We start from the raw sequence: 25730 nt of genomic DNA, 5'->3' as shown, positions 1-25730 counted from the left end.
TTTGAAAACAAATATTATTTGAGCTCAGTATCCTTAACAATATTTGAACAAGAAAATTTGGAGAAAGAAAAGTGAAAATTAAGGATGAGGTTTTCAAACTGTAGAATTCAAGGGACTTCCCTGGCATTCCAGTGGTGAAGACTCCGCACTGCCACTGTAAGGGCGCAGGATCAGTCCCTGGCTGAGGAACTAAGATCCCGAATGCCTTGTGGTGCCGCCAAAAAAACAGTAATAATAAAAAAGTTTAAAAAAAGTGTAGAATTCAAAAACAAGGAAAAGTGTAAAAGTACTTCACAGAATACAATAACCACCTATCTACTGCTCAACTATGGAGGTGTCATTTTTTTCTAGAAGAAGTCTACAAATTAACTAAAGTAACAGCAAAAATATCCAGATACTCCGACATTAGAAAACTAGCGAGGGACTTCCCTGGCAGCGCAGCGGTTAAGACTCCGCGCTCCCACTGTGGCAGGTGCAGGTTTGAGCCCTAGGCAGAGAATTAGGATCCCACAGGCCACTTGGCATGGCCAGAAAAAAATTTAAAAACAAAATAAAACTTGATTTTTTTTTTTTAATTGGAGGTTAATTACTTTACAATATTGTATTGGTTTTGCCATATATCAACATGAGTCCGCCATGGGTGTACACGTGTCCCCATCCTGAACCCCCCTCCTACCTCCCTCCCTGTACCATCCCTCTGGGTCATCCCAGTGCACCAGCCCCAAGCATCCTGTATCATGCATTGAACCTGGACTGGCAATTCGTTTCATATATGATATTATACATGTTTTAATGCCATTCTCCCAAATCAACCCACCCTCTCCCTCTCCCACAGAGTCCAAAAGACTGTTCTACACATCTGTGTCTCTTTTGCTGTCTCGCATACAGGGTTATCGTTACCATCTTTCTAAAAAAACTTGATCTTTAAATAAAACAGCAATAAATGGGTAGACGATCTTTAAAACACTCTAAATTCATCTGTCCCAGGGCTGCTAATCTTCTTTTAGACAAAACATACCCCTCTTGCTACCAACTGATTGCTTATAAACGTATCTGAAGATTGTTTTTTCACCGTACTATTCTGTCATTTCTAAATACCTGCTAATGAAAATGTTTTTCCTCAGATTATTCAATTTCCCCTTTCCCCAATCTTTTTTCTAGTGTTTTCAATTATTACAGGCAAAAAAAATGTAACTTAAGAAATTTCTGAACAATATTGTTTCCTGTCTATAGCCATACCACCCTGAACATACCTGATCTCTCCTGAACAAAACTATTTTTAAGCCAAAATTAATACTATAGTTACTTGATAATCATGGTTCTTTTTTCTTTTAAATCAACTAATAACCACCCCTACTGAAGACAGCTGTTATGCTTGCTTTTTATTTGAAATGTATGTTTTTCATCTTACCATCAGGTGGCTCGCTGTCTACCAGGCCTTTTGGAAGCAACTCTTCATTATTCGCCTTTATATAACCACACACTTTTGGAGACTGCAAACGTGAAACATTCTTGATATCTTCAGATTTATAAACTAACATTCTTTTGTCTTTAGTATCATTAATTAGTCTCCAAAGCGGCTAAAATAGAAAACAAATATAACTGAGATGGAAAATATAAAAATGCTTAACTATTAAATTCTTATACCATTCTTTGCCTATTTTTAGATATCAGTAACATTCATTTCCAGGTTAAGTAAACTGACTAGTCAAGACCAAGTTCTTCTCTGTAAGGACACTGGTCTCATCAGAATTAGAAAGCTCATACAAAAAAAGATGCTACGTCTGTGTATCTGTGCATCTGGTGTCTCCATATCCATCATGGAAATGAAAATCAAAAACTGAAGGACACCATATCCACTACAATAGCTGTAATCAAAAAGACATACAACAACAAGTAAGACATGTAACAACAATTGGCAAGGAGGTGGAGAAACCCTCATCTACTGCTCATGAGAATGGAATATGAAATACAGAATGCAATAAATGTAAAATGCTGAGGATGTAAACTGCGGTCACTATGGAAAACAGTGCAGCAGTTTCATAAAAAGTTAAAAAGGGAGTTACCATATGACCCAACAATTCCATTCCTAGTATATTACATACCCAAGAGCAATGAAAACATAAGCTCACATAAAAACCTGTTCAAAAATGTTCATAGCAGGATTAGTCATAACAGCCAAATAGTAGACACAATGCAAATACCCAACTGATGAATCAATAAACAAAATGTGGTATATCCAAACAATGGAATATTATTTGGCAATAAAGAGAAATGGTGTACTTGACACATGCTATAAGATGAATGAACATCAAAAACATTCTAAATGAAAGTAGCCAGACACCAAAAGATCACATGTTGTGTGATTCCATTTATATGGGTTGACCAAGCAAATCTAAGGAAACAAAAAGACAAATATAAACAGACAGAGAATAGATTAGTGATTTCCTAGAGCTGGCAGAGTTGGGGGTGGGAAGCAGACAGCGAACTTCTAAGTGAGTAATAAACCACTTGATCACTTTAAAAATCACTAATCTCATGCTAAAGTCCTTCAACAAACCTGATGAGTTTACTTTTAAGTGACCATTTCACAGGAAAATGTTAATTATGATCATTTTTGTACTTGGTGAAACAGAGACGAATGAATAAAAACAGAATTCCTAACTGTCCCAAAGGGAATTATTTGGAAAAGTGAGGAATCTGAGAAAATTTAACTTGGATGTTAGGGCTTCCCTGGTGGCTCAACAATAAAGAATCCTCCTGCAATTCAGGAGACCACCTGTGATGCAGGAGACATGGGTTCAAGCCCTCGGTCAGAAGATCCCCTGGAGAAGGAAATGGCAACCCACTCCAGTATTCCTGCCTGAGAAATCTCATGGATAGAGAAGCCTGGCAGGCTACAGTCCAGGGGGTCAAAAGAGTCAGACACAACTAACTGACTAACCACCATCACCAACTTGGGTCCTAAATGCACACGTTTTTGGACTAAGAAAAGATGATCTTAAGGAAATAAGCAAACATGTGCATTGTGGCAGAAACAATGCTCTGAAACACTCCCCCCACTGTTTATCTTTCTGAGCACAGGAGGTTAGCTTTTCCAGCCTCTTCTGTAGGCAGATCAGAGACAAGAGTTCTGGAACGTGGGCAGAAGTGACGCAGGCCACTTCTAAGCCTGGCCCATAAAATTCCCCTGTGGAATTCTCCAGCTGTTTCCCTTCTGTGGCAACCTCAGAGAACATGTGTTCATGTTCCAGAGTATTCTCTCGAGACGCAGAAAACACTTCAATCCACAAATCAGAAGCAAACGGTTTGTTTTCTGGACCGGTATCTGACATGCAGTGATGTGTCTCACACAAACGTGGCTCCTTTGGGCTTGGTTTCAACTGCTAGGGTTTCAATGAAAGAGTGGTCAGAGCCTGAGTGTCCTATAGCTTCATCTTTTAACTTCTCAGACTATGAACTGTCATCTTTTATTGACCACGTACTTCTAGAGCATCTAGGAAAGAGATTTCCCTTTCATCTTTGAGAAGCTTTACCTTTTGGAGATTATTAAGAGAAAGAATAAAGAAAAGAGGAGGGAAAGAAAGTTTCCTCTTCTATTATCCATCCCACATGTGACTTTCTCTCAATTGTTGTACTTAAAAATACAGAGTGCGTCCTATGACAGTATCTTAGATAAGTTTTTTAAAAGTTTTTCATCTATTTTTCTGGTCTTAAAAAAATAAAATTTAAATACAAGGAAAAAAGAAGTGTAATTAAAGACCTTTTTCTTCCTCAAACAACTGTGAAATGGCTTTCTAAAAATAAGAGACATATGCTCCTTGAAAAAAAATTGACAAGCAGACTTACCTCTATATTATATTCTGCCCCATCTGTGTTGATTCTTATTGTAATATCATCATCTCCAATGTGTGCCAGAACCCTAGAGTCAGGCTCACCTTAAAAAAAAAAAAAAATAGCCATTATTTTAAAAAATTTAAGCCAAAAAAACTATGCACTACTGTCGATAAAAATCAACCACACCCTTCTACAGTGTGTAATGCGCCCAGGCACCATGGAGATCTAAGGAAGACAGGCCCAGAAAGTGGGTGGGTATTCTCACTCCCGAGGAGGAATCTCAACTCTAGTCATCTGAAACTGGCCTCTTTCCCTCAGGTCTCCTATGAGAATTATCTAGAGTGTGTTACAAAACAAAAGAAAGTACAAATTTTCTTCTGGAATAACTTTACCTACTCTGGGGTAAGACAGAGGAGGCAGAAAACATGATCTAGAATATACAGGTTTGGAACTATACTTTTTGAGTATTTTAGGGCCATTTTTTTTTCTTATTGCAGAAAAATTTTCCAGAAGTAAACTGCAATTGCTTGTTTAATATAATTTATTAAATAAATACATGATAAAAGGTAAAATAATTGATCTATGATCCCATCTTCCTTGTTTACAATCTCGTAAGGGAAGTCTACAGTCCTTCCCTGGAGACAAAAGGAGGTTAAATTCCTATGACTTAAGAGGAACTCTACTGTACGATCAAAATACCCAATCAGTAATGACATGCTGGATAATATCCATTTCCTCCTGTTTGCATGTTTCCAGATTTACAAAGCTCAAATAAAAGAGACAAACAATAGAACTTCTTTGCCACCCCATTCTCCTCCCCTCAAAAAAGAAACTACAACTCTAGTTTAATCTGGACACCCAACCTCCCAGCAGTGGTAGCAGTGTTAGTCACTCAGTCATGTCCGACTCCTTGTGACCCCACGGACTGTAGCCCTCCAGGCTCCTCTGTCCATACACAAATGAACACCTACTCACCAACCACATGTCCGCTAAAGAAGTCCTGCCATTTGACGGGGTACTCCCTTTCATCTTTCCCATCTACCACCACGACTTTGAAATTTTTGGAAAAGCGTTCAGTACTTGATGTCAGGTATAATTTAAAATGCCTAAAGAAAGAATGCATCTCAACTTGAAGCACATAAACATGGCAACATCAATAAGCACTTATAACATGTACACTCCTGACCCAATACAGTAATTCATCTTTTAGGAATGTATTCTAAAAGGATACCTAGACAAAGTGTATTTATAAAGATATTCCCTGGAGCACTGTTTGTTATACAGGGGGGAAAATCACTTTGACTAAACAATATCCATCTGCAAGGTACTAAAAACAGGAATATTTATGCAGCTGTTAAAAATGAGGTAAATCTATGCTATCCATATCACCTACACATATACAGATCTATATGCAAAAAATACTCATTAAAATCTTTTGGAAGTTTATAAGGAAACTTGCTGGGTCTGGGAAGTGTAACAGAATTAGAAGTAAAAACCTCTTATACTTGCTGTCTGGATTTTTAGGGAGTGGGGGCCCCAAGCCCTAAGAGATCTTAGTTCCCCCACCAGGGACTGAACCCTCACCCCTGCAGTGGAGGCCTGGAGTATTAACCACTGGACTATCAGGGACACCCCTCTGTAGTTTTTTTTAAAGCTAGGTACATATATTAGTTTAAAATACTTGTTGGAGAAGGCCTATCCCACGTATAAAGAAAAAGTCAGCCCATTTATATCCCCCTGATGTTTGTTTTTTGATATGAATAAAACTCTAAAAAGACTTTGGAAAGAGGCCTGTAATTATCTAACAAATTTACATCTGCAAAACATGAGATATTAAAATTAATGACCAAATAGACCACACATCTATCCATGTATGCTATGACATAAGAGCAATTCAATGAGGAGAGAGCACTGAATTGTAGACCCAGCTCACCACTAGGCTGTGAGCTAAATAAATCCTTTATCTCTAAAGCTCAGTGTCTTCATATATAAAATGAAGACAGTACTCAGTATAAGGCTGACAATTCTAAAGCAGCACCAAAGTATTACAACCATTCAATTAATTAAAATTCTTTGTCAAAATTCCAAAAAATAAATTATACCATCATTAAACAATAATAAACAACCATCATTAACACTTTTGGAAAACACATTTAATTTTTAAAAAATAGTCATTAGTATGAATTTTAGAATAAGCAATACATTATTACAAGAAGCAGGACAGACTATAATTATACTAATCACAAATCTTTACAATGTAACTTTCTAAGATTTAATTAGACACTCCAATTTTTCTGCTTTTACCAAACCAAGTACCCCACTGCCCCAACATTATTTTATGAATACTTGAAATTACCTTTTCAAGGCTGAAAAAGTCAGTAGTGTTTCTAAGTGTGTCGAGGCCTGCAGCTCCCTTTTTCTCACAGAGTGCTGCTGGATATTGGATAAGGAGAGGATATCGTAGTCTGAGAGCAAAGAATCAAGCTTTTCTGAAATAAAGGTAAAAAGATTATTAACACTGAAACCTACGAATCAATTGTAGTATCATTGAAATGAGAGTCAAACAACAAACTCTTCCTGATGTAATGTCCCAGCAGTATCAAAGTATTCTTATCAAACACACACACACACACACACACACCCCTGAATCTAATTAAGAGCAAACTTACAGTTTTTAAGACAAAAAGGGATTAGAGGTTGCCAAATTAAATAACCACCTTAGGAAGTCACCAGCCACACCCAGAATGTTCCATTCCTGCAAAACAAATGACCCAATTTTTCCAGGAAACAAACGGCATGAGAAAGAAGGGAGGGGTGCAGACAGAAGAGACTTGAGAAACAGGAAGCCAGTAGAGATGTGAGCCTTTCGGGTTCCCAGGTCAAACGAGTGGGCTCTGGAAAGAGACCTGGGACACATGAACGTGAGTCCATGTCCATGTCCTGATAATTTTAATACCTCAGAGAGTATCACAGTATGCAATGAACCAACTTCTAAATTCAAGGCATTTATGGCTATATGTTCAGAATTTCTAAGAACAAGGCTGCCTACATGACCTGCCCACTGCCCACCTGGGCAACATCAATTCCTTACCACTTGATGTAAAGTAACAATGAGCAACAAATGTACCAGTGGTCTGGGCAAACCAAACTGGAAAAGCAAATCTTTTATAGAAAAAAACATATTCCAAATTAGAAAGCAAAACAGTGGTGATATCTCTATCACTGTGCCCTCAACAGACGCAGAAAAGCACCCCACGGGACACCAAGAAGTGCAGTGCTAAGACCAAACGAATCCCTAAGAAAAGAAATCTAACACTTTTTCACCAGACTGACTTGGAACCCAAGAAAAGCAAAGCTGCACTGCCACAAAGGCAGAACAAGCCTCAAAGTTCCTGTAAACACTGTAGGTGGAAGTCACTTTATCAACAGCAACTCTGCTGTCTCTCCCACAGTCAGGAAGGTTTCTGGAACACACTTTCAGTGACTTAAGTCTCTGTAAAAACTGTCTAAAAATACTTGAGCCGATGTTTCCTTTCCTCTCAACAACTATCACTGCAGAAGCAACGGTATTCAAAATCATTCCAGTGGACTTAGAATGTCCTCAAAATAGAGCAGCAGGAGCTTAAAATACAAGTCTGTTGCTGCTGCAGTTAAAAATGCTCACAAAACCATTTTTAAAAGAATCTACCCTATACTTTTCTCCATCCTCTTCTCCTAAATACCCTCAACTGGTTCTTTCATCCATTCATTCACTATGAGCCAACCACTGGTCTAAGGGCTAAGATACAGCATTCAACGAGCAAAGTCCTTGCCTACAGCAGTGGGAGAGACAGACAACACTCAAAAACACCCACGCCAGTGCTGTGGGCATGAGTAGGGGAGCAGAGGCAGACAGCAGGGAGGGCCAGTGTCCAGAGTGGCCGAAGAAGGGAAAACGCCTCCCTCTCACATGGTATTCAAGCAAACCTGCGGAGGCACACTGCTATGTAGGCAAAGGAGATTTAATCAAAGTCCATTCAAGGCTCTAACTCAAGATTAAAGGGGTAGCAAATTTCACACTCATTGGGTACCACCCATTTTTTGTTAACAAAAATTTGCCTTTTAATTTTATTCCAGAGGAAAGCTGTTTCAGAAGGCGTAGATCTCCTTTATGCCAATGGATGGTTACTGGTGACTTGACCTTGCTAATTATAATGCTTACAGGCACAATGAAAAACCTTCAAGAAGCTTGTCATTTATTCAACAATTTGAGTGTTTTGTCTCCTACAAGACTCCATACTAGGCATTTCACGTTATCTTCACAAACATCCTTCGGATATTTCCCTACCTTACACATGAAGAAACAGATTCAGAGAGAAGAGTATCGCAGAGCTAACACAGCACAGTACAAGGATTTGAACTGGGTCCTGTCTGGCTGAAAACCTCGACCTTTATTGATTTCAACTTTGAAACTTTAAAAATAGCCTAGCTCTTCCTGGACCCTCCACTTCTTGGCCGCCTCCTTTCTGATGTGTCAATCAAACACGATTCTGCCTCCCTCTGAATTCTGCAGCCTTTTGTTTACACCTCTCTTCTACATCTTTGAGTTATATTTGTCTTACCTCACAAATAGACTGTAAGACGGCCAAAAGTGAGCTCCGTTTTAAAATCACAGTATCCTTACCTCACGACACCTGGCACAGAACCCTGAACAAAACAGCGTTCCCACATTCCCAAAATGCACAAATTCTCAATGCTGAGATGCTGACACAATCCTTTAGCCCTTCAACTTCCTTGATACAGGTTGGTACATGGACTGAGTTTCACTCAAGATCATAATCACTCCTACTGACGGGAATACTATAGTTTTATTGTCAACGATACAGGCTAGTTGTTCTCAGAGTGTGCTCCCCACAACCAGTACCACCTGGGAATCTGTTTTCTCCTCAGTTCTCCACAATCGGAAATTCTAGGCAAAGGGCCCAGAATTAAGGTGCTTAAGGTGCCTTCCAGGTGATGCTGACGTTCACTCCAGTCTGAGAACCACTGAACTAGGCAACTAAGGAACAACTCAAAGTGAAGGGAAAAATCTTCAAGCGCAAAGATGTTCACTGTTCAGTCTTGGTTAGTTTTAAGAACAAAAAACTGGAAACAAACTAAGTACCTGGCAAACAGACAAGTGACAGCACTTCCTAATGACAAAGAAAAGAAATCTGCAACCATTTAAAAGCTGTCAATAACAGATTTTAAGAACATAAGAAAATACTTATGCTATAATATTAAACAAACAAAGGTAGATTTTAAAATCTATTCATATTGCATGACCTTAACTATGTACAAAAATAGGGATAGGAAAAAAATAAGAGCAAGATAGTAACATCACTGGTTATCTTTAGGTATTTTTCTATAATAAGCACTTTTAAAAGGGAATTAGCTAAAGCATGTTAAAGTACTTAACTAATATGTTTCCACTGTAATTTACCCTCTTTTTAACTAGAGATCTCAAACCAGACAGCCTGCAGCCATTACAGACAGACAGCAGACGCCTCTTGTCCTGCACTCTTGAGCTCCTGCTCTTATGCAAGCAGTAACCTCTCAGATGCTCAGTATTTCACTGCACTTCACCAACTTCTGGTGATCCAATTTTCCATAGCTTTTTCAAAAGAATTTCTATTTCCCCCATCCAAATCCAAAAATCTCCAAAAACTTAAATATAAAACACGTAACTTCCTGTGGTAGAGTTTACGACAGTCAATACCAGACAATGCTAAGAGAACGATCTTATCAGCTCAGGTCACCTTCATGTTCTCTCTTTCAGAAACTCAACGGCTGCCCAGCACTGTGCACATGAGAACACTTTCCTTGCTTCCTACAAGTTGCTCCAGCAATCACCCTGAACAACCGAGCTTTTCTCATTTCAGCTGCTACAAACAAAAACTGGAAAAAGACACTATTTAAAAGAGTACAGCATATACTTTATACTGTAGTAATACAGTATACTGGGCTTCCCTGATGGCTCAGTGGTAAAGAATCTGTCTGCCAATGCAGGAGACTTAGATTTGAACAGGAGGATCCCCTGGAGAAGGAAATGACAACCCACTCCAGCATTTGTGCCTGGAAAATTCCAAGGACAGAGGAGCCTGGCGGGATACGGTCCATGGAGTCGAAGAGAGTCAGACATGACTTAGGGACTCAGTTCAGTTCAGTTCAGTAGCTCAGTCGTGTCCGACTCTTTGCAGCCCCATGAATCGCAGCATGCCGGGCCTCCCCGTCCATCACCATCTCCCGGAGTTCACTCAGACTCACGTCCACTGAGGCGGTGATGCCATCCAGCCATCTCATCCTCTGTCGTCCCCGTCTCCTCCTGCCCCCAATCCCTCCCAGCATCAGAGTCTTTTCCAATGAGTCAACTCTTTGCATGAGGTGGCCAAAGTACGCGAGTTTCAGCTTTAGCATCAGTCCTTCCAAAGAACACCCAGGACTGATCTCCTGTAGAATGGACTGGTTGGATCTCCTTGCAGTCCAAGGGACTCTCAAGAGTCTTCTCCAACACCACAGTTCAAAAGCATCAATTCTTCGGCACTCAGCTTTCTTCACAGTCCAATTCTCACATCCATACATGGCTACTGGAAAAACCATAGCCTTAACTAGACAGACCTTTGTTGGCAAAGTAATATCTCTGCTTTTGAATATGCTATCTAGGTTGGTCATAACTTTCCTTCCAAGGAGTAAGCGTCTTTTAATTTCATGGCTGCAATCACCATCTGCAATGATTTTGGAGCCCCCCAAAATAAAGTCTGACACTGTTTCCACTGTTTCCCCATCTATTTGCCACGAAGCCAACTTTTTCACTCTTGTCTTTCACTTTCATCAAGAGGCTTTTTAGTTCCTCTTCACTTTCTGCCATAAGGGTGGTGTCATCTGCATATCTGAGGTTATTGATATTTCTCCCGGCAATCTTGATTCCAGCTTGTGCTTCTTCCAGCCCAGTGTTTCTCATGATGTACTCTGCATAGAAGTTAAATAAGCAGTCTGACAATATACAGCCTTGATGTACTCCTTTTGCTATTTGGAGCCAGTCTGTTGTTCTATGTCCAGTTCTAACTGTTACTTCCTGACCTGCACACAGGTTTCTCAAGAGGCAGGTCAGGTGGTCTGGTATTCCCATCTCTTGAAGAATTTTCCACAGTTTATTGTGATCCACACAGTCAAAGGCTTTGGCACAGTCAATAAAGCAGAAATAGATGTTTTTCTGGAACTCTCTTGCTTTTTCCATCATCCAGCGGATGTTGGCAATTTGATCTCTGGTTCCTCTGCCTTTTCTAAAACCAGCTTGAACATCTGGTTTCTCTGCTTTTTCTAAAACCAGCTTGAACATCTGGAAGTTCACGGGTCACATATTGCTGAAGCCTGGCTTGGAGAATTTTGAGCATTACTTTACTAGCATGTGAGATGAATGCAATTGTGCGGTAGTGTGAGCATTCTTTGGCATTGCCTTTCTTTGGGATTGGAATGAAAACGGACCTTTTCCAGTCCTGTGGCCACTGCTGAGTCTTCCAAATTTGCTGGCATATTGAGTGCAACACTTTCACGGCATCATCTTTCAGGATGTGAAATAGCTCAACTGGAATTCCATCACCTCCACTAGCTTTCTTCGTAGTGATATTTTCTAAGGCCCACTTGACTTCACATTCCAAGGTGTCTGGCTCTAGGTGAGTGATCACACCATCGTGATCTTAGATGTGAAGATCTTTTTTTGTACAGTTCTTCTGTGTATTCTTGCCACCTCTTTTTAATATCTTCTGCTTCTGTTAGGTCCATACCATTTCTGTCCCTTACTGAGCCCAGCTTTGCATGAAATGTTCCCTTGGTATCTCTAATTTTCTTGAAGAGATTTCTAGTCTTTCCCATTCTGTTGGTTTCCTCAGTTTCTTTGCATTGATCGCTGAGAAAAGCTTTCTTCTCTCTTCTTGCTATTCTTTGGAACTCTGCATTCAGATGCTTATATCTTTCCTTTTCTCTATTGCTTTTCTCTTCTCTTCACAGCTATTTGTTAACGCCTCCCCAGACAGCCATTTTGCTTTTTTGCATTTCTTTTCCATGGGGATGGTCTTGATCCCTGTCTTCTGTACAATGTCACGAACCTCAGTCCATAGTTCATCAGGCACTCTATCTATCAGATCTAGGCCCTTAAATTCTATTTCTCACTTCCACTGTATAATCATAAGGGATTTGATTTAGATCATACCTGAATGGTCTAGTGGTTTTCCCTACTTTCTTCAATTTAAGTCTGATTTTGGCAATAAGGAGTTCATGATCTGAGCCACAGTCAGCTCCCGGTCTTGTTTTTGCTGACTGCATAGAGCTTCTCCATCTTTGGCTGCAAAGAATATAATCAATCTGATTTCGGTGTTGACCATCTGGAGATGTCCATGTGTAGAGTCTTCTCTTGTGTTGTTGGAAGAGGGTGTTTGCTATGACCAGTGCATTTGCTTGGCAAAACTCTATTAGCCTTTGCCCTGCTTCATTCGGTATTCCAAAGCCAAATTTGCCTGTTACTCCACAATACAGTGCGCTATTCAAGAGTACTGCATCATTTAGGATCTCCTCCCAAACCTCTCAGCTCTCCGCTGCCACATGTTAGTTTCCCTCACTTGGCCTCTTCTGCCTAGTCCTCCTTAGGGATCTGACTCTCACTCCTTTTTAAGGTCTTCCACCCCCACCCCTTTCTTACAAACACATCCTGCATGTACTCCTCCCCTTTCCACCAGACCCGACCTACTCATTTACTCAACAAATACTTTACTGAAAACCTCCCACCTTCCAAGCACTAGGGATATTAATGGAGAGAAAGAAGATGTATTTCCAATATTGTGACTTTGGGAGAAACAGCATGATACCCGCCCCCTCCCCCGCCCCCCCCCCCCCAAAAAAAGATAAAGTACTTCACAAGTCTAGGGAGAGGAAACTGCAAGAAGTTATAGAAGGACACAGAGGGAGCATGACCTGTGTGGCAAGCCATGGATGCTTCCCCAGAGAACAGCACTGAAGTTAAAACCAAAAGGATGAGGAGGCGGCCAAGAGAAGAAAAGGACAGGGTTCTCAGTGAGGGCATATCTATGCTGAGGTCCACAAGAAATACAGAACATCATACACTCAGAGACCTGAAAGCAAGTCAGGGAGGCTGGAGGGCAGATTGGCAGGGAGAATATGAACAGGTGGAAGGCTGGAGAGGCAGGCAGAGGTCTGGTCAGGGAACTGAATTAAGGACGCAGGACTTTGGACAAGGGCAACAGGTATCAATTGGAAATTTCATCCTGACTGTGAAACCAAATCCTCTAAAACAAAGTTCTCTTGCTGAGCTTATGATCAACCTCTCTATCCAAAACTTAACCTCTCTATCCAAAACTTAGGACTGAAACCAAGCAGGACCCTCCCAGGTACAAAAGCCTTTCTGTCTCCTGCTGCTTATTTGTAGAAAAGGCTTTAGCCTCCCAAGCATTCCCTGAGTTCCAAACGGCAGATTCAGTCAATTACTAATTAGAGAAGTAAGGGACTGCAGAAACAAAGAAAAAGCAGTCAAGAAACAATAGAGTCCGAGTTCCTCCTCCAGGGATATACAGAACAAAATGACACAAACCCCTGAGTTGTTCTGCAGGAACTAGGACACCTCCCCCTTCCCCGGGGGAGGATGGTGATGACAAGCTGACCACCAGAACGCAGACCCGACTGGTTGGAACCAGAAGGCTGAAGATCAAGACTCAGGAAACACCACCCCGTTGCCTCACCACCAACCAATCGAAAGGTCATGCTCCCTGCAACACTCACCCCAAACGTTACCTTTAAAAACCACGGGCAGCCAAGAAGATGGATCTGAGACAAGCCTACATCTCCCATCTTCTCCACTGGTGCCCTCCCAATCAATAAACCTTTTTCAGCTTCAAACTCAGACATTTCCATTTGTTGGGCCTCACTGTGCGTCAGGCACATGAACCTGGGTTCAAAAACAACTGCAGTGACTCTGCAAACCCATGGACTGTACCGTCCATCGAATTCTCCAGGCCAGAACACTGGAGTGGGTAGTCTTTCCCTTCTCCAGGGGATCTTCCCAACCCAGGGATGGAACCAGGTCTCCCACGTTGCAGGCATATTCTTTAATTCCCTGAGATTCAGATTCCCTGAGCCACCAGGGAAACCCTGAACGGGCTAGAGGAGGACAAACCTGCAGTCTGGGAAATCAGCTAGTAAGCTGCTGAGCAATCTGGGTAGAGATCACTAGCTGACCATCAAGCTTCTCACTTGGATATCTGGGTAGACAGTGGCACCATATACACTGATATTACAAAAAAGAAAACACAACTGGGAGCAGGTTTGGGGAAGGGATTTGTTAAAAAGAAAACACAAGCCTATGATACCAAATCAGACTTAATACCTAACCTAACTGTAGTTTCAATCTTCACCAGAAAAGTAATCTTAAGCAACAAGTTTGGAATTGCCTGGTCAGCACGAAGGAGGTAATGCGTCAAATGGGCCCCTTCATCCCACAGAGAAAGAAGAGATATTCCACATGATAAAATCCTTGCCAGTTCCCTTCCCCCCTAAAAAGATGATGTCTTGGCCTAAAATTCTTTCACTCACAGCACCCGTGTCCCATCCTTCTTCCTATCCAAAGCTTCCATTTGGTCCAGACCCTCAGAGAACCCTTCCAGCTGCTGGCAGACATGCTGCCAATGCATAAAGTGCCTCGCCAAGCCAATTAGATCTTCAAATTTACTTGGCTGAATTTTGTTTTTAACAGGTTGACATAAGGGGACAAGTGGATGCTGAAAGATTCTGAAGTTCTATACTACATCGTGTTCCTTTATATACAGTCTGCAATTATTCATTTACATAGAACTTTTTTGAATTAAGTCGTCATATGTTTGCAGTTGCATCACTGAAAATTCAGTGATTTTAGGCAGGAAAAGAGTAAATTTGTTAGTCTATGATGTTCAAAATCAATATCAGTGATAAAAAACAGCTGATACTTTCTTCATGTTCTCAAATAATACAGAGAAAGCTGCACCTTAAGGTCCGCAACAAACCAGCTTTCTGGATCCAGAAATGGAGTGGCCCATGGGTTTGATAAACCTTCCACCTTTCCCTCAAACCTGAATTGTTGTATCTTCAGGATATGCTTTTATGGCCACTGACTTTGGTACAATGACATAAAATATACCCTTATATCATTCATCATGTCCAAAGTCAAGTTTTTAAAGTAAAACTGATTTTCGAAAGAAAAAAAAAAAAAATTTTTTTAACACCAGACATTTTGTTTTGGGGTATAGCTGATTAACAATGTTGTGGTAGTCAGGTTAACAGCAAGGGGACTCAGCCACACATATACATGTATCCGTTCTCCCCCAAACCCCCCTCCCATCCAGGCTGGCATATAAAAATGAACAGAGTTCCATGTGCAACACAATAGGTCTTTGTTGGTTATTCATTTTAAGTATAGCAGTGTGTAGAAAACCTTCCCAAAGTCCCTAACTATCCCTTCCCCCTGGCAACCATAAAGTTCATTTTCTAAGTCTGTCTCTTATTAAATTTATTTTTAAACAATGAAGTGTTAGAAGAATCTGGAACATCTGTGAACTTTTTACTTGATTTCTCTTTTCTTTTTGCAATCAAGGGCATCTTCCTGGAATTCAGCTTACGGTTGTCATGCAGCGCTGTTGGAGCACTCTGCTCACTCTCCACGACTCTGCTGCACAGAATGAACAGTTCCTCCAAAAGACACAACCAGAGTCATGTCCCCACTTCTCGCACAAGTGGGAAAGGTAAAGCCAGCGCTGCAGTCAAGTGTGTATTTCGCTTGTGCAGAAAACACAGGAGACGTGACTGCTCTTCAGTGCTCCTCCAAATATGCAGGACAAGGGAAAGGCCTGGTCACTTTCCAACGAGCCCTAGGCATGGGAGAATCCCTCCTTGGGACTATGGGATAAGAAAAGAAGAACTGGGCTGTCTGCGAGGCAGTGGGCCCCAAAGACTGGAAACTAAAAACTTCATTTTATGGGTTTATACCACTTAGCGGGGATGAAGGGTGAGCTGCCTCAAATAACTCCTTATCAAGAGCCCTTCAACTGGGCTGGGACTAAACCTGGGCCAAGACTCTCCAGCAAGACCAGTCACAGGGAAACTGAGCCAAGGGGAAAGTAAGCCTAGCTCAACGTGTGTTTAGTTGCTCAGTCCTATTCGACTCTTTGTGACCCCACAGGCTCCAGGCCCATGGGATTCTCCAGGCAAGAATACTGTGAGTGGGCAGCCATTCCCTTCCCCAGGGGATCTTCCCAATCCAGGGTATTCCCAAACCCAGGTCTCCCGCATTGTACTTGGATTCTTTACTGTCTGAGCTACCAGAAAAGCCCCTGCCTAAGGGAACCTTGAAAAAACCCTGGACTGATCCATAAGGCTCTGCAGCTGAAATGGATGCAAATTCATGTTAAGAAATGAGGTTACTTCCACAGTTTGCAACATTGCTGCCTATTCCTGGATTAAATCTTGTCTCCTATTTACATTCTTCTAATCAAATAGATAAGAAATTCTGGACATCTGAAATAAGTGGACATTTGAAGTATCTGTGAATACTCAGATGGATACATGAGAGTGGAGCTTCAGAGAATAAGCCTAGGTCAGAGATCTATATTTGGTAGTTATCAGAACAGTCAAATGGTAAGTGAAACCAGGGTAGCAGATGAGATGGTCAAAGCTTACAACTCTTATTCTAAAATCATGACATCTGGTCTCATCACTTCATGGTAAACAGATGGGGAAAAAGTGGAAAACAGTGGCAGATTTTATTTTCTTGGTTCCAAAATCACTGTGGATGATGACTGCAGCCATGAAATTAAAAGACGCTTGCTTCTTGGAAGAAAAGCTATGACAAACCTAGACAGAGTATTAAAAAGCAGAGACATCATTTTGCCAACAAAGGTCCGGCTAGTCAAAGCTATGATTTCTCCAGTAGTCGTGTATGGATGTGAGAGTTGGACCAAAAGGAGGCTGAGCACTGAAGAATTGATACTTTTGAACTGTGATGTTGGAGAAGACTCTTCAGAGTCCCATAGACTGCAAGGAGATCAAACCAGTCAATTCTCAAGGAGATCTACCCTGAAGATTCACTGGAAGGACTGATACTGAAGCTCCAATGCTCTGGCCACCTGATGTGAAGAGCCAACTCACAGGAAAAGACCCTGATGCTAGAAACGAGGGCAAGAAGAGAAGGGGGCAACAGAGGATGAGATGGTTGGATGACATCATCAACTCAATGGACACTGAGCTTGAGCAAACTCTGGGAGATAGTTAAGGACAGGAAAACCTAGTGTGCTGCATGCAGTTCCTGGGGTTACAAAAAGTCAGACACAACTTAGCAACTGAACAACAACAACTCTTATTAAAAGGCGGGCGGGGCGGGGGGAACCACGAGGGACGTAGGGAAGGAATACCTGGCTCCTTGGCTCACTTTAGGACTAAGGGACATATAAGAACACACTTCATTTCACCTCGCTACCTCTATGAAAGTGAAAGTGAAGTCGCTCAGTCATCTCCAACTCTTTGCAACCCCATGGAGAGTGTAGCCTACCAGGCTTCTCCATCCACGGGATTTTCCAGGCAAGCATACTGGAGTGGGTTGCCATGTCCTTCCCCAACCTCTATGAAGGTTTCCCTGTGAAGACTTTTCCTGTCCTTTCCTCCCTCCCTCCCAATCTTCTGACTTTCTTCAAATTATACTTCCAACAGAAAACACTCACCACCTCTCACAAATACAAAACAGTGAAGTATCTGATATTCAGCCAACTGGGCCTTGAAAGACACCTACACTTAATGTTCTGGAAAACCCCATGAGGGCCAAAAGGAATTCTCCAGTTTCCCCACCCTGGCTCTCTGCTTAACTCTTTGTTCTATTTTAGAAATAGTTTATCTCTTTCACTAGTACACAGCAAAGCTGTATTACATTTCTCTTCAAGTAAAGTGGGGTGGGCAAGTGTTTCAGTTTCAATAGAATCCATCCTGTAAGCAAAACTTACATCAAAAAAGGAAGTCAGATGTCAAAATATTGAGCAGAATGATGCCATCAATAATGAGAAATGAGCACTGCAAAGTGGAGAATCCTCACACCAATTACCTCAGGGTACACGTTTCAGATACAAACTTTCACCCCTCATCTGTGACAGTATTTTTTTCTTTCCACCCACTATATTCTCTTTTATTAAATGTTACACAGGGTAAACTTTTGAAATCAAAGTGAGACTTATATACCCCAGCTGCAACCTCAACAAGATACCATGACTAGGCTCACATGACTCATAAATTTCCTAAATTATGCAATTCGTAACAGTTCAACTGAAATCATTTTCCACGGTCTATGCAGTACTCCAAAAGCCAGGATTCTATTATATATATATGTATTCTTCAGAAAATGTTGTCAAACCCCTAATCAATATTTAGTACTGTGGTTATACATGCTAACATTTATAGGATAAGAAGGCTGTTAAACAATAAACCACATTCTTTAACTATGAAATTACTCATTGGCCTTGACCAATTCAATCTAAATGCTAGGGCAGAGTTAAGCAACAAATTACATTCAAAGCCATCAAACACATACACACACACACACACAAACATTTTTCAAAAGAAAAAATACCCACAAGGCATGTATTTATTGGCATATATTTATCACTAATGGTATGAACCTGACCGGTCACTACACTTTTCTTGAGACTCATCTTTCCTGCCACTTTATTTAAAAAACTAGACATGATCTCCAAGTTTCATTTCAATTCTAACACTAAATGCCTCCATCAGGAATGTCCTTGTTTTCTCTTTTCAGCTACTTAACCTTACAGCCGGGCTCAATATCATCACCTCCTTCAGGGAGCCTTCACTAGCCTTCCCCAGCTAGTTTCAATACCACCTGATGAAAATAATTCCCCACCATAATGTCTTCTAACAGTCTCCTTCATACTCTTCTAGCATTTTCTGCTTAGATCTCTCTATTCCACTAAACCAAAAGCCTTTTGAAGATGGATTTGTCTGATCATTACACTTTCAATGTCACACATATAACCTGCATACAGTATGCGTTCTTCAAACATGCAGTGAATAAATGGCTAAGTCTGTGCATTTTTCTGGCACCAACTGTCTGCACTTTGCCAATAAAAACACATGGTCAAAAAACAAAAACAAACGAACAAACAAACCCTTAAGATTTGTGACTGTTCCTGAGAATAGACCTAGAAAAGCAAGGTTTTCTTAGAAGAAAATATAGATAGTGCAGGTACTATGTGCATTCCTAGGATTCGTGCTACTTAAAGATTCCCACTTGTGAACAAGAGAATGATAACAAAACTGAAAGTTGTATTAGTGGTACAAATATTTGTATTTCAGTTTTGTTATTCCTCTTGTTCACAAGTGGGAAACTTTTAAGTAGCACAAATCCTAGGAATGAATATAATACCTGCACTATCTATATTTTCTTCTTCTTCTTTTTTTAATATTAGGGCTTCTCTGGTAGCTCAGCTAGTAAAGAATCTTCCTGCAATGCAGGAGAGACCTGGGTTGGGAAGACCCCTGGAGACGGGAAAGGCTACCCACTCCAGTATTCTGGCCTGGAGAATTCCACGGACTACTCAATGGCGTTGCAAAGAATCTGACACAACTAAGCAACTTTCACTTTTTTTTTTCATCCTTATGAGTGGATCCTTACCCTCTTCCTCCATTCTGACCACCCCAATTTACCATTTTCCTTCAATCTGTATTAAGTTACCACATCTCAGCACTTCCTACCAGGTTCTCCCTAGCCGGTTATTAAACTAATCAATCACCTGCAACTCATTTTCAATTTGAGATAACCACAAAGCAGTAGTTCAAGTGAGAACACAACACCTTTAATACTTTCCATCAATTACGGTTTTTGTCCATTTAATAAGAAAAAAAGATTGCCAGGTAAAGTAATGCAAATTTTTTACTGGCCATAAAAAAATCTACATAGTGTCTCACTCTGCACAATATTAAGGCATCATGGTGAGATTTGGAGACCAAAACAACCATGAAAAATCACCGAGGCTACAGCTTCTCACAGTGGGAAAATACAGTTTCATACTTTATTACTAATTAACCAAACTCTCTTACATGTTAACTTTTAACAGAGAACCCTAACGGTCACTGTAAGTTTTCACTAACTTCCACCAAATTTCACATCTCTCAATGTTAGTCCTTTAAAATCCAAGCTCTTCAGAAAATCTAAATAACCCTCTACTTCTAGCCTCAAAACTGATCAAATTGGGGGTCCCTGATCATTTTTGTTTAAAATGACAAGGAAGGCGTTCAAAGTAAACGGCATCACGAACTGACCTAGCAGGTTTAAGAATCTCCAACAAGCAGCTACATTTTAAATAACTACACACACGATGTTAAGATGTTTGCAAAACGCAACTCCAAGAAGAGTTCCCCAGTCACCGCCTTCCAACCAGATTACAGCCTAAGGACCTCCTAGGCAGAAAATCTAGTTCGCTTCCTCAGAGCCGTGGAAGAGATGGGGAGCTCTGGGCCTTCCTATCCTCCTCCAGAATCCTGCCTTTGCTAAGAACAAAATGTAGCTTTGTTTGTTAGCGGGGCAGGACCGGGACCGCATCTCCCTCTCCGAAGACGAGCCGTCACCACTCCCTGCCTTACCGCTTTCCGGAACACACGCCCAAACACAAACTCGAGGAGCAGACCGCTCCCAGGTCCTCAGTCACTAACAGGAGGCCCCCCACCCCACCCCAGGACCCCTTTCCCATTCAGAAAGACAAGCCCAGCTCCTCTCCTTCCCTGACTCCGAGAGCCACACCCCCTTCCTACACCGAAAACTTCGGGACGCGCCACCTTCGTCCAACACCCTGCCCCCAAACACCTGAGAGATCCCGCTCGCCTGCTCTTCCCCCCAAAAGCTGCGCGTCCCAGGCACCCGGAGCCAACTCCTCTGGGTCCTTACCGAATCGCCGCGGGGATTCCCGCTCGTCAGGAGGTCGCGGCGCCAGCACCAGATGAACCAAGCTGGTGAGCAAGAGGACACGGTGCCTCATGGTCCCGGCCCGGCCACCGGCTCCACCTCTCTAGGGGGCAGCCTTCGCCTGAAGAGGGGGCTCGGGACGCCGCTCACATTGGGAGACGAGGGGATCCGCCCCGGCCGGCCCTTCAAGCTGCTTATTCCTCCCGCGCCGCCTACCGGAAGACTCCAGAGCCCGGCTAGAGGCCCCCAGGAAGTGCAGGCAGAGCTCCCAGAGGCTGGCGCAGCCTGCTTCCGGCCGCCGCCGACCCCCGCACCGCCCACAGCCGGAAGCCCGGCGTCACGCGCGGCATGTCGGGAGGCCCGCGCTTGCTCCGCTCCGCGCCGGCGCGCCGCAGTCTTGCCACCCCCACCCAGTCCCGTCGAGGGTTCCGCCGGCGCCGCCTGTGACGCGCAGTGCGACGTCCTGACTCGACCCAGTGGGGCCGCCTCTCTGTCCCCGGATGACCTCCGCCAGGGACGGGGTCCCTCACGAATGGGCCCGCAGAGGTGCGTCCGGCCGCGTCCCTCGGTCCCACCGCGTCTGAAAGCGATGGCCGTCCGCTTTCGGTTGTGTCCGACTCTTTGCGACTCGATGGGCTGTAGTGCTCCAGGCGCCTCCGTCCATGGGATTCTCCAGGCAAGAATATTGAAATGGGTTGCCGTTTCCTTCTCCAGGGCAATCTTCGCGACCCGGAGATGGAACCCGGGTCTCCCCGGGTTGCAGGCAGACGCTTTACGGTCTGAGCCACCAGGGAAGTCCATCTGGATAGGATCCCTGTTTTCCCTGGTGGCTCAGAATCCGCCTGCCATGAGAGAGACTCGGGTTCGATCCCTGGGTCGGGAAGATTCCCCTGGAGAAGGCAATGGCTACCCACTCCAGTATTCTAGCCTGGAGAATCCCATGGACAGAGGAGCCTGGCGGGACTGTAGTCCGTGAGGTCGCGAAGACTGAGTGACTTCCCCTTTCACCCTTTTCACTAAGCGAGTTGTAGAACCCTGGGGTCCAGAGCGGACGAGGAGCCCCTGGCCGGGTGTGCTAGGGGTGATGACCCAGTAGCGAAGTGCTGGAGCGAACGAAGGACAACTCCAGGGAGCGGGAGGCCCCCCGCGGCCGTCCCCGCGCCAACTTCTGCGAGATCAGCTTCCCAGTTTCAAACGGGGTGCAGCTTGGCTTTCCGGGCCCCGCGTCGGACCAGCCGGGTGTCTTAGGCCTCCGTCCGTTTTAAGGAGAAAGGCTTTTTTTTTTTTTTGTCAAGACGGAAATAAACAGGTGCTTCCTTAATGCAGTTTCTCTTTCGCCCCGCTGTACGTAGAAGGTGTACAAAGAGTTCCAGAAAATATACGTTGGACCTAACCCCTCTGCCTGTACAGGTTAGGTTCTAGAATCGTCCAGCTAACTTCTTGAAATTCAACTTGGTGGCCACTTTTTACTTAGATTGGAGATTTGCCAAGACAGTTTGTGTTTTGTTTTGCAAATCGTTTGCATCATTTTAGCTCTAGTTGAGTGTTCATGGTACTTAATAAAACATTCTAACAACGTTGGATGTGAATTGCTGTTTTGGTTCAACTAATGTTTATACGAGTAGGACATAATACATTTTCCACGTAAGAATGGGAAATACAGCCTTTTCTCCATTCACTTCAGTTCAGTCGCTCAGTCGTCTCCGACTCTTTGAGACCCCATGAATCGCAGCACGCCAGGCCTCCCTGTCCATCACCAACTCCCGGAGTTCACTCAGACTCACATCCATCGAGTCGGTGATGCCATCCAGCCATCTCATTCTCTGTCGTCCCCTTTTCCTCCTGCCCCCAATCCCTCCCAGCATCAGAGTCTTTTCCAATGAGTCAACTCTTTGCATGAGGTGGCCAAAGTACGCGAGTTTCAGCTTTAGCATCATTCCTTCCAAAGAACACCCAGGACTGATCTCCTGTAGAATGGACTGGTTGGATCTCCTTGCAGTCCAAGGGACTCAAGAGTCTTCTCCAACACCACAGTTCAAAAGCATCATATGAAATGGTAAAATGTTAGAAATGGAGTGTTATTCCTGTCTGGCCAAGTCTTAAGGCTTGGCCTTAAGATACTCATACTGTGGTTTAAATTTAGGTTCACTGCGACATGCCTCCGTAAAATCTCAGCAGCTTTTCCCAACAGTTATTATCCATAGTAACAAGTTTTGTGCATTTTTGGCATAACTAAATCTGGTGTGATCATCTGAGGTGGAAAATGCCTTCATTAAACATACACACTGATAACATACCTAATCAAAAAGTAAAGCAGAGGTACACCTCTGCCAATTGTACATAATTTTTAAAAGATGAATACCATATAAAATGAGTTGGGTACAGTTCTTTGTACAGTAAGAATATATTTTCTGAGCATCCAGATAGTCTTTTCCAGCTTATAACTTTAACAGATCCTAGATAGCATTGTCTCCTACCCCAGCTCCTGTACTGTGCCTAGATCACAGTACTTAACAGTTTAATAAATGCCATTTTAAAATAGTAAAATTCCTGATTGATTTTCTTATTCATATCCAGAAGTCCTAGATTTTCAGATAGTCAAACTTTCCAGTAATTTTTCCCATTCACAAATCAGGACCCAAATTATACTTTCCAGTTTGAGGTTTATCTTAAATTTATAAATTGTCCATATAGTTAAGATACAAGAGCACCACATGGGGGAGATAAAGAGCCAGAAGAACAGCTTAAGAGGGATGCACTGGATAGAACCAGAAGTCTGAGCCAGCTATCTTCAAACTTTTATACTCATCCCCAAAAGAATTTTTTTAAAACATATGTACATTTTTAAATCATCAGATCAGATCAGTTGCTCAGTCGTGTCCGACTCTTTGCAACCCCATGAATCGCAGCACGCCAGGCCTCCCTGTCCATCACCAACTCCCAGAGTTCACCCAGACTCATATCCATCAAGTCAGTGATGCCATCCAGCCATCTCATCCTCTGTTGTCCCCTTCTCCTCCTGCCCCCAATCCCTCCCAGCATCAGAGTCTTTTCCAATGAGTCAACTCTTTGCATGAGGTGGCCAAAGTACTGGAGTTTCAGCTTCAGCATCATTCCTTCCAAAGAAATCCCAGGGCTGATCTCCTTCAGAATGGACTGGTTGGATCTCCTTGCAGTCCAAGGGACTCTCAAGAGTCTTCTCTAACACCACAGCTCAAAAGCATCAATTCTTCGGTGCTCAGCCTTCTTCACAGTCCAACTCTCACATCCATACATGACCATAGGAAAAACCATAGCCTTGACTAGACGAACCTTTGTTGGCAAAGTAATGTCTCTGCTTTTGAATATGCTACCTAGGTTGGTCATAACTTTCCTTCCAAGGAGTAAGCGTCTTTTAATTTCATGGCTGCAGTCACCATCTGCAGTGATTTTGGAGCCCAGAAAAATAAAGTCTGACAGTTTCCACTGTTTCCCCATCTATTTCCCATGAAGTGGTGGGACCAGATGCCATGATCTTCGTTTTCTGAATGTTGAGCTTTAAGCCAACTTTTTCACTCTCCACTTTCACTTTCATCAAGAGGCTTTTTAGTTCCTCTTTACTTTCTGCCATAAGGGTGGTGTCATCTGCATATCTGAGGTGATTGATATTTCTCCCGGCAATCTTGATTCCAGCTTGTGTTTCTTCCAGTTCAGCGTTTCTCATGATGTACTCTGCATAGAAGTCAAATAAGCGGGGTGACAATATACAGCCTTGACGAACTCCTTTTCCTATTTGGAACCAGTCTGTTGTTCCATGTCCAGTTCTAACTGTTGCTTCCTGACCTGCATACAGATTTCTCAAGAGGCAGATCAGGTGTTCTGGTATTCCCATCTCTTTCAGAATTTTCCACAGTTTATTGTGATCCATAGTCAAAGGCTTTGGCATAGTCAATAAAGCAGAAATCTTAAGCAATGGCAAAGGATGAAATTTCCAGCATAGTGTAGATACTAGCATTTAAAATTAAAGCTGTTAGGTTTAAATGTACCCAATGGAATATAAATACCTGACAGATTTGAAAGTCACTATCATGGCCGAGAGGAGCTACTCCACATTCAAGGTCAGGAGGGGCGGTGGTGAGGAGATACCCTTCGTCCAAGGTAAGGAGCAGCGGCTGCGCTTTGCTGGAGCAGCCGTGAAGAGATACCCCACATCCAAGGTAAGAAACCCAAGTAAGACAGTAGGTGTTGCAAGAGGGCATCAGAGGGCAGACACACTGAAACCATAATCACAGAAAACTTGTCAATCTAATCACACTAGGACCACAGCCTTGTCTAACTCAATGAAACTAAGCCATGCTGTGTGGGGCCACCCAAGACGGGCGGGTCATGGTGGAGAGGTCTGATAGAATGTGGTCCACTGGAGAAGGGAATGGCAAACCACTTCAGTATTCTTGCCTTGAGAACCCCATGAACAGTATGAAAAGGCAAAATGATAGGATACTGAAAGAGGAACTGCCCAGGTCGGTAGGTGCCCAATATGCTACAGGAGATCAGTGGAGAAATAACTCCAGAAAGAATGAAAGGATGGAGCCAAAGCAAAAACAATATCCAGTTGTGGATGTGACTGGTGACAGAAGCAAGGTCTGATGCTGTAAACAGCAATATTGCATAGGAACCTGGAATGTTAGGTCCATGAATCAAGGCAAATTCGAAGTGGTCAAACAGGAGATGGCAAGAGTGAACATCGACATTCTAGGAATCAGCGAACTAAAATGGACTGGAATGGGTGAATTTAACTCAGATGACCATTATCTCTACTGCAGGCAGGAATCCTTTAAAAGAAATGGAGTAGCCATCATGGTCAACAAAAGAATCCGAAATGCAGTACTTGGATGCAATC

General features: G+C 42.7%; 1 protein-coding gene across 2 annotated transcripts in view; it reads right to left on the bottom strand.

The window, feature by feature from the left end:
- ADAM17 (ADAM metallopeptidase domain 17) overlaps nucleotides 1-21153 on the bottom strand; it is a 44370-nt gene extending 23217 nt beyond the window's left edge. Inside the window, exons 1-5 of one of the 2 annotated variants that reach the window (XM_019970721.2) lie at nucleotides 20834-21153; nucleotides 6194-6326; nucleotides 4813-4943; nucleotides 3850-3938; nucleotides 1412-1580 (exon numbers count right to left, since the gene is read on the bottom strand). In XM_019970721.2, the coding sequence (XP_019826280.1) occupies nucleotides 1412-1580; nucleotides 3850-3938; nucleotides 4813-4943; nucleotides 6194-6326; nucleotides 20834-20924 (613 nt within the window). In that variant the 5' untranslated portion in view covers nucleotides 20925-21153. Of the gene's footprint in view, nucleotides 1-1411; nucleotides 1581-3849; nucleotides 3939-4812; nucleotides 4944-6193; nucleotides 6327-20833 lie in introns of those variants that run through there. The other variant, XM_070799150.1, reaches the window with a different exon arrangement.
- Nucleotides 21154-25730: the final 4577 nt, after the last annotated feature.

This window comes from Bos indicus, chromosome 11 (genome assembly GCF_029378745.1).
Source record: "Bos indicus isolate NIAB-ARS_2022 breed Sahiwal x Tharparkar chromosome 11, NIAB-ARS_B.indTharparkar_mat_pri_1.0, whole genome shotgun sequence".
NCBI classification, from domain to species: Eukaryota; Metazoa; Chordata; class Mammalia; order Artiodactyla; family Bovidae; genus Bos; species Bos indicus.
This window is presented reverse-complemented; position numbering and strand designations above follow the sequence as displayed.